Genomic DNA, 19,057 nt, shown 5'->3' with positions numbered 1-19,057 from the left:
GTCAAGAACATGATATGATATAGTGGTCACATAAACCCCGATATGTAATCCTCTTTACCAAAAAGAAGATCCATTTTAGTTTTGGACATTTTTCATATTAGATAGATTAGGACCAAAAACTTAAATGTATTAACTTATGTTACCCATCTTAAGGGTTCATTAATGTTTGTATATATTGTATATAATGTATATATTGTATATAGTGTTTATATTGGTTAAAAAGGTCCCAAACCTGGACCTAAAGGTTGTATACAGGCTGAAGATGCCCAAAATAATGGGTGAAACATGTACCTGACCTAAATAAGTCTACATAAAATCATGTAGATAATAACTACATTAAACGCGGAAAGTATTGAATAGGTGGTTTTTTATTAAATTATCCTTGATATCTATGCCTAACGTCATCTTCAATACGGAACAATAATGAGAGTTATTACTTGTAAACTGCAGAACATCTCGAGAAGCTGCTGAATGGTGTGGATGAAGTCTTGGGTAAGGATTACAAGATGAAAATAAATAAGTCCAAAACAAAAGTAATGTAGTGCAGTCGAATGAAGGCAGGTGATGCAGGAAATATTAGATTAGGAATGAAGTCTTAAAGGAAGTAGATGAATATTGTTACTTGAGTAGTAAAATAACTAACGATGGCAGAAGTAAGGAGGACAAAAGTGCAGACTAGCACAAGCAAGGAAGAGCTTTCTTTAGAAAAGAAATTTGCACACTTCAAACATTAATATAGGAATTAGAATGATGTTTCTGAAGACTTTCATCTGGAGCATTTCGTTGTATGGAAGTGAAACATGGACGAGAACTAGCTTGGAAAGAAAGAGAATAGAGCTTGTGAAATGTGGTGTTACAGAAGAATGCTGAAGGTGAGGTGGTTAGATCGAATCACGAATGAAGAGATACTGAATCGAATTAGTGAGAGGAGATCGATTTGGCTAAATTTGATGATGAGAAGAAGAGAGAGAACGATAGGACACATCTTTAGACACCCAGGACTTGTTCAGTTGGTTTCTGAAGGAAGTGTAGGTGGTAAGAACGGTAGGGGTAGACCAAGGTATGAATATGACAAGCAGATTAGAGCAGATGTAGGATGCAATAGTTACATAGAAATGAAAACGTTAGCACAGGATAGGGTGGCATGGAGAGCTGCACCAAACCAGTCTATGTACTGATGACTCCAACAACAACAACAACCTCATAAAGAGTTGCACATGCTATTCTCCACTGCTGGTCCAACTATTAGCATTGTTATTTGCAGTACACATTACACCCTTATACTGTACTGTTTCCTTTTTCAGCAAATAACATCATCTCTAATGTCTCTCTACCAATATTTATCTCTTTGCTGAATGCTTCCAATCAAATCCTATGTCTTGTGACATATTCTTGGGAAAATCTTTTTACCTAAGGAAATTACACTTTCTTTTATCACAGAGGGTAACTTCTTCAGACTTGTTTTCTTTTTCTGTACAGTATTGAATCATGGCATCAGATATAAATCGGATTGACTCCTTTGAATTGTATTGCTGGCGGCGAATGCCCGGTATTCCATGTACAACCAGAAGAACTAACATCTCCATTTTAAGTGAATTAAATATTCACCACACTCTATCCACAGTTTGCCAGCTTTGCATTTTACAAAGCTTTGGGCATGTGATTCGTCATGATGGAGCTAGTCTTGAGAAACTAGTCGTCCAAGGAAAGGTAGACAGAAAGTGGACCAGAGGTAGAACAGCAGTTAGATGGTTGGACCATATTATATGCTTCACCAGAATACCTTTACAGATCTCTATCAGAGAAGCAGATGAGCTGAAATGGAGAGTGATAAGCAGGAGATGTAAGTCATAGGGGATGACTATTCTTCAGGTATGAGGATAACGAGTCAGAAGAAGGAGATAATGACGGCAAATGTAAGAGTCCCTGATAGTCCAGTGAATCACACCTACTTCACAGTTTTATTTATTTGGTAGCTTTCTTTTCACTTGGGATAGTAATGTACCTTCTGGTTCCATCGAGACGTCCTTCCAGAGCATAGGGTCCCGTCAAAGTATTCTCCACAATTCCTGCTCAAACGTTAACTGAGAATCTTTCCTGTTAGGAGGGGTATCACACGGAATGAAGGTTCTCCAGGTTTCATGTGTGTGCATTATGGACGTTTGTTATGCCATGTTGTGTGAATTGTTGTTCATCCTATTCAAAACATAGCTGAGAAAGTTGTCTTATCACAAAGTTTATGCAGCAGCCACTGAGAGAAGTGGAGCTGTTTATCTTCATTTTCATAGATTGTAAGTGAAATGGTTGTAGCTCATTCTTATGTAAAATATGTCATACTTTGCGATATGCTGCTTTCAGCTGTGGCGTGGTGAGTGGCATCGAACAATTGGCATACAATAATTCGAGAACATCATCTGTTTCAATAACCGATCCTTTATGCTGAGCTAGTGATATTCCCTGTACTGTACTGCTTTCTTGTATGTTGTGGCAGGCCGATGACCTACGATGTTAGGCCCCTTAAAACAACATGCATCACATGCATGTATGTTGTGGTGAACTCCCTCAAACACACGTCTATGACATTGCTGTTCGTTTGGAAATCAATACAGATATTCCCATAATGAATTCTCTTAATGAATAACAGTGTATTTTATGTTTGTGAACCTTGCTATCATTCTCTGCATTCCATGTCAGGTGGTTGGAAACTGTCTCTGGCTTGCAGCGAAGAGAACAAGTGAGGAAACTCCATTCCAATGCACCATGTCTGTGCTGTGGACTGGGCTGGTGCACAACACAGTGAAGTTGTATTGTTTATGTTTTCAGTCAGTGCATGCCAGTACATGTGTGATATGATGAGCAAAGTTCAAGCAGTGTGGTATATAATCCACATTAGTCAGCATTGAGTAGATCTGTGTTGGTTGTTAGAGGCAACACAATACATTCTCCAATTTTAATGAAATGTAATTAACAAACATTAGAAGTATATTCTACCATATTTCTTGGCTTACTGTTGCTCCAGTCACCTCCCAGTGTTTTGCCATAGAGGAGAGACACCTCTTTATTTTTACATGATGTTCACATTGGTTACAGGGCTTCTAAAAAGTAGAAATTCTCTTTGATGTCCTAAAGCTCCACTGGTTAGCATTTCGTGAGTTAAGTCTGTGATTGGAGCCATGTCACTGGGATTCTGGCAAAACCAAAAGTGTGTGACTCCTCTTTTATACCATGTTGGGGGGTTGATGTTCTTGAATAGGGCACTACTGTGTACTGGCCATCTCACCATGGACCATTCTGTATATCATGTGTGAAGATGCGCTGAACCAATGGAGTGATCTTCTGTAACATTTACTTCAGTACTGCATTGGCAGGTTCAAATATTACCACTGACCTACATCATCGTCGACTGCAACTTGTATCTGAGTAAACATATTGTTCAGCAGTTTACATGTTTCATAGGATTTAGTAGCCCAATCTTGGCATGAAGTATACATCGACACAAATTACATGGAATGGCTTGGGGAGGGCAGAGCTGAGCTTGGGAGAGCTTTTGTGCTTGTCGTTTGATCTCTTCATGACCACATAATTCCTCTTCAAACACAGTAACTGATGTAGAAACAGTGTGACACTAAAGTGTACAATTCTCAGCGAGCGTATCCGAGGTTTTAGTGTTACTTCCAGCTCTTTTCATAGTATGCTTTAGCTGATCCTTGAAACACCTCAGAGGGGTTCCATGAAGTCTTGTGCCGGAGCAGAGTTCACCATACAGGAGTTGATGAGGAAACCTCGTGTCGCTCATGCGACGGATGTGCCCGATTCATCTGAGACGATGGCCAATGATGGTAATCTCAATGCTTATAGCATGCGCTATCTCAAGAACTGCAAGGTTGGTGACACGATCCTCCCATTTGATATTCATGATGGATCTAAGTTTTGGAGATGGAAGCGCTCTAGCTTTTAGATATCCTGATGGTAGAGGGTCCAAGTTTCACAACCATAAAGAAGTGTTGATATGACAATAGCACAGTATTCATGAAGGGAACCTAGCACACCTAGCACCCGAGGGCAAAACGCTGGCAACCAGGAATGAGTTATTTGGAAAATTTATAATGTCCAATAACGGACCATTTATATTGGTATTATAAATTTACTCATTTGGGACAAATATTTCAGATTCCCTATGGGAATCAACATCTATATCATCTGATGGCCAAGCAGGCATCAATTTTTTTGGTAAAGAGCAAAGTCTCTCACAGTGCATTGGCAATGCCGGTGGCTCCAAGTAGCCTACGCAGTGGCCTCCACGGTATGCACTAGCCACCGTCTTGGTAGGTGTGCTAGGTACTAACTGATGAGCCCAACCTAGCACACGAGGGCGAAACGCTGGCAACCAGGAATGAGTTAGCTGGAAAATTTATGATGTCCAATAACGGACCATTTATATTGGTATTATAAATTTACTCATTCAGGACAAATATTTCAGATTCCGTCCAACTCCATGGCTGAATGGTTAGCATGCTGGCCTTTGGTCACAGTGGTCCCGGGTTCGATTCCTGGCAGGGTCGGGAATTTTAACCATCATTGGTTAATTTCGCTGGCACAGGGGCTGGGTGTATGTGTTGTCTTCATCATCATTTCATCCTCATCACGACGCGCAGGTCGCCTACGGGTGTCAAGTCAAAAAACCTGCACCTGGAGAGCCGAACATGTCCTCGGAACACTCCTGGCACTAAAATCCATACGCCATTTCATTTCAGATTTCCTATGGGAATTAACATCTGTATCAGTGTCAGGAAATTCATTTGAGAGACCTGTTATTGTGAAGCGCCTGTTCTCACGAATCTTCGCGTCAACTGAAATCCACCAAATCGTCTGTAATCAAAGAAGGGTGACCGGAGCGGTCCTCATCATGGACGTTGTCACGGCCATTTTTGAATTGTCGTACCCACTTACACACTTTGCTTTCACTCATAACAGTATCACCGTACACTTCGCAAATCTGTCGATGAATTTCTGCAGCAGACAGGTTCCTTGCTGACAAAAACCGTGTCACTGACCGAACCTCACACGCGGCGGGTGAGTTGATAGTCTTAAACCTTTCGAAAGCACAGAACAGAACCGCACAGGTTAGCTACAGTGCTGAAACTAAGCACAGTTGTTCCCGAGGCATGCCGGTTCATGACGTGCGCGCTCGTTGTGATATGCGCGCGAACTACTAGTGTCTACAACAAAACGGACCTTACTTAAAATACACGTTTTGTATAAAGACCCACCTATTAGAACAATAGTGAAATCACCCAGATTGAGGTGGGCCAGGCATGTAGCACGGATGAGTGATACAGAAGTACCTAAATAAATATTAAATGGAAATCCAGGTGGACAGAGAGGACGAGGTCGACCGAGAACCAGATGGATGGATGGATGGAGTTCCTGAAGATCTTCGGGAAATGGGCTATAGGAATTGGAAAGTTTTAGCGTTGGATTGAGATAAATGGCGGAAGATTGTTGAAGAGGCTAAGGTTCAGAATGAAGTGTAGAGCCATAGAAGAAGAAGAGGAAAATTATCATTTATCAGTGAATTTAAAATTTTTGTTGTTATCTAACTTGAGTAACAGCGTGTATCTACACGTGCCGCTTTTGAAGCGCATTTTCTGTTGCGTAAAATACTTTTCTGGATCAGCAAGAAAGAAGAGACTTCTGATTGGTGAAAATGAGATGAAATGTAATTGATGAATGTGAAAGTCGAGGGTGAAGCCTGTATTTTGATTGGTTCTTTTGGTGGTTGCACCATTTCCTGTTTCTCAATTTTACCCGCTCCTTCCGTGGGAGCGAGGTAGTCTCTGCGTGTTTGACCTTTGACCATCCTAGAGAGTGGACGTGGTCCTGCATCAGTCCCGTCATGGGATACCTGCCTCAGGGTAATCAATATTTCATTTTGTATTTTGGACATCAACTTAATTTAAATTCACAAAGTAATGAAACAAGATATTAGGATCCACCTATTCAATACTAAATTATGTGATAGATTATTCAGTCATCACATATTCATTTATTTATTCTCATGGTACCGGTTTCGGCAAAGTGATTACCATCGTCAGCCTAGGGATTTTTTACAAAGACATTTGAAATTACATTAACATGTGACTTATAGTTAATATATACTAATAAGTTAAAATGAATATCCATGTAAAAGCTGAATAATGTTATTTACAAGTGTTGCATGATAGTCATTGAGCATTTACATTTTCAGGTTTACACTTTAACAATAATAATTACAAAGAAATCGATAGATTAACATTTTTTTGAGTGATTGATTCAAAATATACACTTTGTGATAAAATATAACTTATTTTCAGTTTTTTTATTAATCACTAGTAGTATGTACAAGTGGCATTGTTTGTGTTCATTAAACAGCTTGATTCAAATATAATTCATAGGTATTTTAGCCATATTTAGTATTTAGGCTAATATGAAAGCAACCAAGGTTCTTTATAGAAGGTAGTTCCTCAAGGAAATATAAACTGCATAATTGTATAAGGCACTCGGCTCGAACTTGACAAACTTAAATCCAGAATGAATGATTTAAAGTATTCTTATATCCTTTATAAATAAAATATGACCTATTTTGTCTATCAATCACTAGTAATATGGTTTATACAAATGACAGGGAATTTCTTATATTATAAAATAATTGAGTTCATTAAAACAGGTTTGATTCAATTATATGTCCGTAAGTATTGTAGCCATATTTTAGTGTTAATAGGCTGACATGAAAGCAATCGAGGTTCTTGATAGAAGGTAGTTCCTCAAAGAAATATAAGTGGCATAATTGTATAAAGCACTGGGCTCGAACTCCGTGCTAAGATGTATGATCGTAACAGAGGAATGGATCTCATATAACATATTTGTTATTACAGGTGTTGATCTGGAATGTTCTTGATCCGAGACGGAACCTACAAGAAAATTAATTCGTGAATTAGCGTTATGAATGAAGAAACGGGGGGGGGGGAATGTTTTATAGATAGAAGACTCACTTCAGATGACAAATTGGTGGTAGTAATGTTGAAGAGGAACTAGCAGACTGATCTTACAGGCAGCAGACCGCAGGAGAGAGTGGGGAACGGCGGGGTATTAGTAGTCATAAAAGAAAGAAAAGTTCCACCTGATCAATACTTATTTATTATCACATACATGAAAGAATATCACATGTATAATAGGACCGGTTTTGACCTCTTACAAGGTCATCCTCAGCCGCATTAGAATCTTATGTTTGCATTTTTTTTGTATTATATCTCATTCTTGAAAGCTTTATGACATACTCTGAAATTTAACAACATTATGTTGATTACACCTTTGCTAAGAGTTCTAATGTTACAACATAGTTAAAATTATAACATGTTAAATACTCTTATTTACATAATATAATAACCCAATGTACACATATAATTATAATAAAATGACTTTGTCTTTTTCTAATGCGTAATGAGTATGTAAGAAATGTTTACCATAGGCGTTTGCCTATTCAGTTAAAATAAGCTCCATTCTTATAAATGTTTAGTCATGTATGAGGCGAGCTTTGTTGATATTTGTGAAGTGATTAATGTTATAGCAGTAAAATAACAGTAAAATACGCTGACCAAATGGAATTATATACTGATAGTTCAATATAACATATTATATATCTACATTAAAATATTAGCAAATATGGTTAAACGTGCTTGAATGCATTTGTTGAAAATCTAAAACAGCTGATAACAATAAATCTTGCGTTGTTTTGCAGTACGTAAATACATTGAAATAATGTGAAATTTGCCCATTATACAAACATATAAACACATTAAAATATTAAGCAGTGTAAGATATGTTTCGACGCAAATGTCTGCTTGTAGTCTAAATTAACAAGTGACAGCACATTCTTATGTTGTTTTAAAAATAGACTGATGAACATGCGAGTTACAAGCCTGAATTTGTATAAGCTTAGGCGATACACTTTGTGTATAACTCAACCACTTTATCTTTCTAATTTTGTTTATCTGACTTGAACATAATCCTGGCTTGTTTGACGTGGCTGATGTTCTGGAAATTGTTCAATTTGAATGACATAGTCGTACTTATTGGTGGCTCTTTCCTTTCTTATGATGTTGGTGTTGATAAATATTGTTGTGGAGTGGTTGAGATGTATGCTGCTTGGCTGTCTGTTGCGTATTGTATTAGTAGAGCGCACAGTAGAGGAGTAAGTGTGGTCGGGAGGGCGTGGACAGCGGTAGGGGTAATATGCAAGCATATTGTGTGTTATCTGAAGAAATTGATCTATTCTTAGGTAATTTAATATTGTTTAATATTGTAATGGGTGTATCAAACAGAATTTTAGGTTTTTTGGATAAGTCGTTGAGATTAAGATTTGGATTGTAATATTGATCAAGTAGAATATAACATTGTTCACTTAAGTGGAGTAAAGAGCCCTTATTTATTATTTCAATAATATCTGTGTCATTGTTGAAAAAAGGTGATAGAAAGAAATGTAAAGAAAAAGTAAGTATAAATAACCACCTAATCGATTAGGTGGTTATTTATACTTACTTATTGATTAAACATCGATACAGTCATGAAATGGACAACTTGTAATAAGAAAGGAATGTTACAAACCATTATTCTCGTCATTATTCCGTATTGAAAAATAGCTAATCACAAAGTTTATACAAGGAGTAATTTTAATACCACCTATTCAGTACAAATTTATTTCACTATAGTGTGGTTAAATACACATGCAGTCATTGCAGCGGAATCTATAGACACCTGATTTTTCGAAAGGATTAGAAGCATTAATTAAATTGGAGTTGTGCAAAATGTCTAGGTTTCTAGTATTGGTTCTAAAAAGAAATGTTAACGTTCTGCTTCTTGAATATGTTCGTGACTCTGTGAATATTGCAGTTAAAAGTGAAGGTTGGGAAAATTTTAGACTTAATTGTTTCTTCGATTAAATTAGATATTGGGCGGTGTTTGAACTTGTTTATTATACGTTCTATAAAGATTCTGTTGTAACATTGTTAAATACGATATTACGTATAATATCTAACTCTTTGTTAAGGTCCGATTTCATTATAGGGACATTAAAAACATGGTACACTAAGCTATTATAGGTGGCACGTTTATGGTTAAGAGGGTGTACAGAATCTTGTTTAATTGTTGTTGCAATGTACATGAGTTTCCTGTATATTTTGTACTTGAAAGAAAACGGAAGCCTGGTGATAGTTAATTCTAAAAAAATAAGGGCATTATTGACTTCAGATTCTAGTGTGAATTTGATGTCCGCGTCGATACTATTAAGATATGTTAGAGTAGTAGCTGCATCGGTAGAACGTTGGTCTAAAATAATAAATATATCATCTACATATTGGGACCAAAAGTGTATGTTATTTAATTTTCCGTCTTTATCTATTTTTGTATGTTCTAGAAAGTCTAAATATATTTTGGCTAATATACCGGAAGCGGTTGACCCCATAGCGAGTCCGTCCTGTTTGTACACTATCTTGTCAAATGTGAAGTAGTTACAGTTGAACCTGCTTTATACGTAACTCTGTTCTGCGTAATTCGTATTTGTATGTAATTTCCTTTAGGTCCCGGCAAAATTTAATTTAAAAGCGTGTTAATTAAACCTTATTTATACGTAATACGTTTATACGTAATTCACTGTTATACGTATTAATTGTCAGTGAAATATAACTGAGTTTTGTGCAATTGTAATGAGCACATGCTTTTTTTAAAGAAACTACTGTAGTTACGAAGTTTCCTCTTTGTCGGCGTAGGTGTAAGTAGAGCGGTGAGGTTTCGGTACTGAAACAGAAGACAAAGAGTTTCGTCGAGCGACATTGTTGACACTTACTGGCGGCTTAACAAAGGCCAACGGAGCGAATTCCCTTCGCTCTCTATCTCGCTCCTCCTGTACCTTTGTCTTCACAATGCCGCCTAAAGTAAAGATAATTTACAAGCAAAGTGAGCGGTTTCGGTACGGAAACAAAAAAGAAAATACAGAAAATGTGTTTGAATATCAGAATTTCTTTTGTGGGAACAACGGAGAAGTAAAATGTCCATGGTGGCGGTATCTGGTGTTTACTGTTGAACAGTAGTTTTGTCATTCAGTTGCTTTTGATTAGCCATGGAGAAGAGAAAAAGGAAAAGTTATACCCTAGATGAAAGAGTAAAGTTTATACGAGAAGTGGACACTAATCCACTCGAAACAAAAACTGAAATTGCTTCAGACTTAGGGATTGCTTATACCACGCTATGTACAGTCATCAGTAAAAGAAACGCTATTTTGGATGAGTTCTTAAAACTGGCTTCAAAATCAGCAAATCGTAGCCGTCAGCAAGAAGGAAGGTATGTAAATTTGGAGAAAGCACTTTTCTCATGGTTCCAACAAAAGCGGGCTGCAGCTCTACCAATTTGTGGCGACGTGCTGAAGGCAAAGGCGATAGATTTAGCTAAAATGATTTGTATCACTGCTGATTTCAAGGTTTCATCAGGATGGTTGCAAGGATTTAAAGATCGTCATGAAATCACAGGGAGAAAAATTTGCGGTGACTCAAAAGCTGTGGACGACGTGACAGTGCAACACTGGAAGGAAGAGGTTCTGCCGGGTATCGTAAGCGATGATCAGCCTCCAAACATCTACAGTTGTGATGAGACTGGCCTATTTTACAATCTCCTTCCTAATGAAACATTAGCTGAAAAAGGTGACTCATGCCATGGAGGGAAGAAAAGTACAATTCGTGTAATAGTACTTCTTGCCACCAATGCAGATGGATCTGACAAACTTCCTCCATTTGTGAAAGGGAAATTGAAGAATCCAAGGTGTTTTAAGGGTGCAAAAACAAAACCTATGGAATATGAATCCAACAGAAATTCTTGGATAACTATGCTTCTAATGGAACAGTGGTTGGAAAAATTGGACATTACAATGAAAAAGAAACAGAAGAATATACTTCTTCTTATGGATGGATGTGCAGCAGGAAATGAACCTCTCTCCAGTAATTTGCTGCAAGCCATGGACTTTATTTTGGCTCCCTGGAAGCATGTGTCATTCTCCACAATCAGCAACTGTTTTCACAAAGCTGGTGGCTTACTAGAAGAGGCTGCCTCTAATGATGATTATGGGGACGAAGTTTTGTCTGGCAATGAGCTGACACTACCGGAGGGTGTAGAATTCAATACTTTTGTGCATTTCTATGATAATCTGGCTGTATGTGGAGAACTACCGGATGAAGACATTATTGCTGATGTATGCCAACAACGCGGTGGTGATGGATCAGCTACAAGTGATAGTGACAATGATGGGGATGGAGATAACGACTTGAATCTTGAAACACCTGAACTGAGTGAAGTGTTAAGTGCAATCGATGAGTGTAGGCGTTACTTCAGTGTGAAAAGTTGTAGTGAAAATGCTTTGAATTCATTACTAAGTTTGCAAAAGGAGGTTTATACTCTTAATGCAAGAAAAGTGAAACAAGCCAACCTATCTGATTTCTCTAAGGCTGGACCAGGTTCAAAATAATATCTTCTGTCTTAATGTGTTTATTATTTGCAAGGATTTTCACATGTAGGTCTATTCCATTAGTTTTTCAATAAATATGTGATGTATTGCGTCTGATTTCTAAGTAATTCTGATTTAGAAGTAGTTTTTCTCTTCCCCTTAATATATGTATAAGTCAGGTTCAACTGTATTGTTAATTAACAGCTTCAAGATGGACATAAAATCAGATATTTCTAGTTGACTATGGGTGTTTAAATTCCTAGAGATAATGTGTAATAGTTTTACTGGTTTAATACTCGTATATATGTTAGTGATATCGAAGGAATGTATGGAATGGTATGGTTGGAGTTTGAAATTATCTAATTGTTTGATGAGTTCTAATGTGTTCTTGATGGATTTGTTTGACTGAAAGACGTAATATTTTTAAAGAAATTGTTGGATGAATTATGCTGTTTTATATAGAGGACTTGGTCTAAAATTTATGATTGGGTGTATAGGAACACCAGTTTTATGAATCTTAGGTTGTGCCTTAACAGTGGGTAGTCCTGGGTTCATGTTAATGAGTTTATTTTTTTCAATGTCAGTTAAAAGAAAGAATGTATTTTTAAGTGTCTGTTTAAGATGACGTTGAATGGATTGGGTAGGGTCTTTTTCAATTATTGTGAAGGTGCTATCTGCGAAAAAAAATTGTTTTAGTAACGTAATCTGTTTTTATCCATTATTTTGGTGCTATTACCTTTATCTGCCTTGGTAACAATAATTTGTGTGTTTTTATTTTATTTTTGAGTTGAATGATCTTTTTTCTGTCTGCAAGTGTGGTTTAGTTAAATGTTAAGAACAGGTGAACTAAAGATTTTGTTTAGTTGTTTCTTGACTTCGTGTCTGAGTTCATCTTGAGTGTCATAGGGCATTTTATTAATGGCGGCTTCTGTTTCTAGAACAACTTTTGTGGTGACATTCGATGTATTATAGTTAGGCCAGTTGTGCATGGGACCTTTTGAAAGTATTGCTATCTCTTCGTCATCCAACCTTGTGTTAGTTAAGTTGATGAATGGAGGGTGATATTGGGTTAAGTGGTGATTAGGTATGCTAGGGTTGATCGGATTTTTAGATGGTCTGTTGGCTGTAATAGATTTGTTCAAGAGCGTTTGAAACTTGTTATTTAAGGTGAACTGTTTTTGAGAAAGCAAAGTAGATAATCTATTATAAACTTTATATTGGAAGATATTCCATTGTTCATTTGATAGCAATGTTGCGACCTCAAGGTGAGTTTCATAGAGACGATTATTCTAGAATGATTTTTTCTTGTGTAGATATTTTAGTTTTGAAGCCATAATTTATTGGTTTTTTATGAACTTTATGCTGATGTGATAGAATACGTCGTTCATTATTATTTAGAAAATTTGGAGTCAAATTACGTGCAATGCACTTTTTAATGAATTCTATGTCCTTGTTCAATTTCCCTACTTTAACTCTTAAGCTCATGTAATAATGGGCTTTAATTTTTGCCTGGTAGGCTATGTTATTTAACGTCAAAAATTTAATTTTTATGGCCCGTATTTACTCGAGATTCACAAAGTAATGAAACAAGATATTAGGATCCACATATCCAATACTAAATTATGTGAGAGATTATTAAGTCATCACATATTCATTTATTTATTCTCATGGTACCGGTTTTGGTAAGATGAACTCAGACACGAAGTCAAGAAACAACTAAACAAACTCTTCAGTACTAAATCACAACTTGCAGACAGAAAAAAGATCATTCAGTTCAAAAATAAAATAAAAATACACAAATTATTATTACCAAGGCAGATAAAGGATAGAACAGATTACATCACTAAAACAATTTTTTTCGCAGATTGCACCTTCATAATAATTGAAAAAAACCCTACCCAATCCGTTCAACATCAACTTAAACACACTTAAAAAATACATCCTTTCTTTTAACTGACATGGGAAAAAATGAACTCGTGAACATGAACCCAGGACTACCCACTGTTAAGGCAAACCTAAGACTCATAAAACTGGTGTTCCTATACGCCCAATTGTAAATATTAGACCAAGTCCCTTATATAAAACAGCACGATTCATCCAACAATTTCTTAAAAAATATTACACCTTTCAGTTAAACAAATCCATTAAGAATACGTTAGAACTTATCAAACAATTAGATAATTTCAAACTCCAACCATACCGTTCCATACATTCCTTCGAAATCACTAACATGTATACGAGTATTAAACCAGTAAAACTATTACACATCATCTCTAGGAATTTAAAAACTCATAGTCAACTAAGTCACCTAGAAATATCTGATTTTATGTCCATCTTGAAGCTGTTTATTAACAATATCTTACATTACCTATAGCGCGACGGCCCATTTTAGGATCATGGTCTCCCCATTTGCTCTCCGCCAAACTTGTTGATCTCACGCAGCAATTCTCCAATTCCGGATCTTGAGGATGTGTGCTGCGTCCTGATGTACACCATCTTTGGTTAGATGTACACCAAGATATTTACCAATTGCATAGTCCATTGCTTTTAGCTTAGCTCGTCGTCTATTAAATCCACCATTCCGAGGCATATTCTGGGACTTCGCAACAGTTTGTTTTCCGGAGCGAGGTTCTTAGCCTTGCTCCAACCCCCAGCAATCCTGGAGGACCGATGTTTTCTGTTAGGATTGTCTCCCTTAGCTGATTGGTCCCCCGTTCAAATGTCGGGAATTTGCTTTCTGCCTTTACATGACTTAGCTGTGTACCTTAGAGAATGTACCCGTTGCCCGGAGGCCACGGCGTGGATGTGCATGTTTCGGACTTGGTAGGAATACCTGGCATTTCCTGTGTTTTGCTAGTGCACTTCCATCAGCAAAAAGTGTACTCACAGGACCACATACTACCCCTTCGACCCCCTAATTAACAATAACTACTTCACATTTGACAAAATAGTGTACAAACAAGACGGACTAGCTATGGGGTCACCCACTTCTGGTATATTAGCAGAAATGTATTTGGACTTTCTAGAACATACAAGAAAAATGAAGTCGGAAAATTTAATAACATACACTTTCACTGTCATTTCACTTCATTATGATTTTTAAATTTGTTTGTGTATTATGTAAATACTGTTCTGCTGCTGAAGATGGCCTTGAGATTAGGCTGAAACATGTATAGACTTTGCTTCACCCAACAGATGACTTGATACACTTTGGTCTCGATATGTAGATGATACATTTATTATTTTAGACCAACGTTGTACCGATGCAGCTACTACTCTACCATATCTTAATAGTATCGACGTGGACATCAAATTCACACTAGAATCTGAAGTCAATAATGCCTTTAATTTCTTAGATTTAACTATCACCAGGCTTCCGTTTTCTTACAAGTATAAAATATACAGGAAACCCACGCACACTGTGACAACAATTAAACAAGATTCTGTACACCCTCTTAACCATAAATGTGCCACCCATAATAGCTTAGTGTACCATGCTTTTAATGTCCCTATGTCAAAATCGGACCTTAAAAAAGAGTTAGATACTATACGTCATATCGCATTTCACAATGGTTACAATAGGATCTTTATAGAACGTATAATAAACAAGTTCCAACACCGCCCAATGTCTAATTTAATCAAAGAAACTACTAAGTCTAAACTTTTCTCAACCTTCACTTTTAACTGCAATATTTACAGAGTTATGAACATATTCAAGAAGCAGAAGGTTAACATTTCCTTTAGAACCAACATTTGAAACCTAGACATTTTGCACAACTCCAGTTTAATTAACGCTTCTAACCCTTTCGAAAAATCAGGTGTCTATACATTCCGCTGCGATGACTGCAACAGCACATGCATTGGATAAGCTGGTAGGTCATTTAAAATTAGATACATGGAACTGTGAATGCAATCAAATACAAAAGATTCTCTACGACTACAAACACAAATACTACTGCATAGATCATGACATAGATATTATTAAAATAATAAATAAGGGCTCTTTATTCAACTTACTGAATAATGTTATATTCTACTTGATCAATATTACAATCCAAATCTTAATCTCAATGATTAATCCGAAAAACCTAAAATTCTGTTTACACACTCATTACAATATTAAACAATATTAAATTACCTAAGAATTGATCAATATTTCAGATAACACACAATATGCTTGCATATTACCCCTACTGCTGTCCACGCCCTCCCGACCACACTTACTCCTCTACTGTGTGCTCTACTAATACCCCGCCGCTCCACGCTCTCTTCTGTGGTCTGCTGCCTGTAAGATCAGTCTGCTAGTTCCTCTTCAACATTACTACCACCAATTTGTCATCTGAAGTGAGTCTTCTATCTATAAAACATCCCCCCCCCCCCCCGTTTCTTCATTCATAACGCTAATTCACGAATTATTTTTCTTGTAGGTTCCGTCTCGGATCAAGAACATTCCAGATCAACACCTGTAATAACAAATATGTTATATGAGATCCATTCCTCTGTTACGATCATACATCTTAGCACGAAGTTCAAGCCCAGTGCTTTATACAGTTACGTAGCTTATATTTCGTTGAGGAACTACCTTCTATCAAGAACCTCATTTGCTTTCATATCAGCCTATTAACACTAAAATATGGCTACAATACTTACGGACATATAATTGAATCAAACCTGTTTTCATGAATTCAATTATTTTATAATATAGGGAATTCCTTGTCATTTGTATACACCATATTACTAGTGATTGATAGACAAAATAAGTTATATTTTATTTATAAAGGAGATATGAATATTTTATTTAAATCATTCATTCTGGATTTAAGTTTGTCAAGTTTGAGCCAAGTGCCTTATGTACAATTATGCAACTTATATTTCCTTGAGGAACTACCTTCTATCAAGAACACTGGCTGCTTTCATTTTATCATCATCATCATCATCATCATCATCATCATAAGTTTTCCACTCCAGTTGCCCGGGTGTGGTTTATGAGCACTCTCCACTTCTGTCTGTCCATGTACCACTCTTCTCTCAAGACGACATCCCAGCTGATTCCTCTTGTTCCTATGTCCTCTTTCACTTGGTCCAGCCACCTCTTCCTAGGTCTTCCTACCGGTCGTTTTCCGGCCACGACTGTGTGTAGCCATTGTTTTGCTGTCCTTCCATCGTCCAATCGTTTGACATGGCCAAACCATTTCAAACGGGCCCTTGTCACTTTTTCATTCAGGGATGGGTACACACCAGCTTGCTCCCTTATTCTTTCATTCCTTACCCTGTCCCTTTTTGTCTTCTGTACCATAGTTCGTAGGAACTTCATTTCTGCGGCTTGTAGTTTGCTGTCCACTTGTTGGGTTGTTGTGCAGGTTTCTAATTACTAAATATGGCTACAATACCTACGAATTTATATTTGAATCAAGCTGTTTGATGAACACAAACAATGTCACTTGTACATACTACTAGTAATTGATAAAACACTGAAAATAAGTTATATTTTATTGCAAAGTGTATATTTTAAATCAATCACTCAAAAAAGTGTTAATCTTTCAATTTATTTTTAATTATATGATTGCCAAGTTGTAAACCTGAGAATGTAAATGCTCAATGACTATCATGTAACACTTGTAAATAACATTATTTGGCTTTTACATGGATATCCTTTTTAAATTATTAGTATATATTAACTATAAGGGTCACATATTAATGTAATTACAAATGTCTTTGTAAAAAATCCCTAATTTGAAACATGGTAAAAATCAAATATTGTGACATTACAACTATATGGCAATGTATAATAAGTTACTGTAATTAGCCCATTTGAGAAGTTTCAGGGCAATAACTAATAAAGATGGTTGATCGTGACAATCGCAACAGTCCACCAATGGAAATTCTAATGAACTAACGTTAAATTTTGCCTGAAATGCGTAGTATTTCACTTTTTTTTTTTTTTTTTCCAATGAGTGTATTTAATTTTCTGTGCATCAGAGCTTTCTTCAAATTTTCTCATGCATTATAATGGATAATTTACAGCTTTGTTTTATTTTTGATTGCAGCAAATCCTACAAAAGAAATGACTACTACACCAATGTTAAATTCTCCTATGGAGTTGGAGGGAATAACTCCTATTGGAGAGGAGCCCCTTAAACCTACTGAAAAAGTCCGGATGAAGAAGCAGCTGGGACTGCTGGAAGGAGTTGCCATTATATTAGGGATTATTTTTGGTTCAGGTAAAGTATTTCTAAAACATTAAAATTCTGTCAGCTTTGAACATATTAGGTATTTAAGGTGTATTTTGGAATACATAAAAAATTATGCAATACCAGCCCTCGTGTATATGTGTACAGTGTTACATATAATAATGTTGTTTGCTTTACGTCCCACTAATCACTTTCACGGTTTTCGGAGATGCCGAGGTGCCGGAATTTTGTCCTGCAGGAGTTATTTTATGTGCCAGTAAATCTACCGACACGAAACTGACGTATTTGAGCACCTTCAAATACCACCGGACTGAGACAGGATCGAACCTACCAAGTTGGGGTCAGATGGCCAGTGCCTCAGCCATAATGTATATGTGATGACTTAATAATCTATCACATAATTTAGTATTGAATAGGTGGATCCTAATATCTTGTTTCATTACTTTGTGTTGTGTTATAAACAGGAGAGAAGATACAAAATTCGTAAGGACAGATACAGGACAAATTTTGACACAAAGAGGAAATATTCTCCAGTGATGAAAAATACAGGCGAAAACTTCGGAAGAGCAGTGGGAGCAGCGGACGGGGTAACCTATTCCATCCAAGTACAGACTAACCTAACCGCTAAATGTATGGACCTGCCGATTGCAGTTAATGTCTCAGTGATTCACAACGTAATACTGGACATCATATTAGGTCATGACTTTCTGGAAGAATACAAGGTGATCCTTGTAGTGGTGATCCCCAGATTGCACACAATGGACATCCTCGAGAAGTTCCATGACAGCACTGAAGCCGGACATCCAGGAGGCGAAGAGACTGTCAGTCTATCCGACAAAGATTCTTCTGGGTCAGCAGGCGGAAAGACATACTGGATTACGTGAAGGGGTGCTACATCTGTGCCTGCACCAAGGCGAGCAACAGGGAGGCAGATTCCAGTCAATGAGGAAGACTGCCACAACGCCCGTGGGAGGTCAAATCCCTGGACTTGATGGGTCCTTACCCTAGAACACCATGGGGTAAAACAGGACTCCTAGTAATCACCTACCTCTTCACAAGATGGATTGAGGCCTTTCTGATACCTGAAGCAATGACGGGACTCATCACCAGCCTGCTACAAGACGAGGTATTCAGCCGCTACGGTTATCCACGGTGCATTCTGTCAGACAACGGGAGTCAGTTCACGTCGAGAAAGTGGCTACAAATGATGACAGAATGGAGTGCGGAGCCCTGGACCACCCCTATCTACAACCCAAGGGCCAATCCAACAGAATGATAAAACCAGGAGCTGAAAAGGATGCTACGGGTTCCACCTGATGAACAAAGAGCATCGACTGTG

General features: G+C 37.2%; 1 protein-coding gene across 1 annotated transcript in view; it reads left to right on the top strand.

Moving 5' to 3' along the window:
• Positions 1–19,057, top strand: part of gb (genderblind) — a 212,898-nt gene that overhangs the window by 22,094 nt on the left and 171,747 nt on the right. The window contains exon 3 of the mRNA XM_067155995.2: positions 17,575–17,748. Within this exon, the coding sequence (XP_067012096.1) occupies positions 17,592–17,748 (157 nt within the window). The 5' untranslated portion in view covers positions 17,575–17,591. The remainder of the gene's footprint in view (positions 1–17,574; positions 17,749–19,057) is intronic.

The sequence above is a fragment of the Anabrus simplex genome, chromosome 1, assembly GCF_040414725.1.
Source record: "Anabrus simplex isolate iqAnaSimp1 chromosome 1, ASM4041472v1, whole genome shotgun sequence".
In the NCBI taxonomy this organism is placed as follows: Eukaryota; Metazoa; Arthropoda; class Insecta; order Orthoptera; family Tettigoniidae; genus Anabrus; species Anabrus simplex.
The sequence above is the reverse complement of the archived record's forward strand: the minus strand, read 5'-3'. Positions and strand labels throughout refer to the sequence as shown.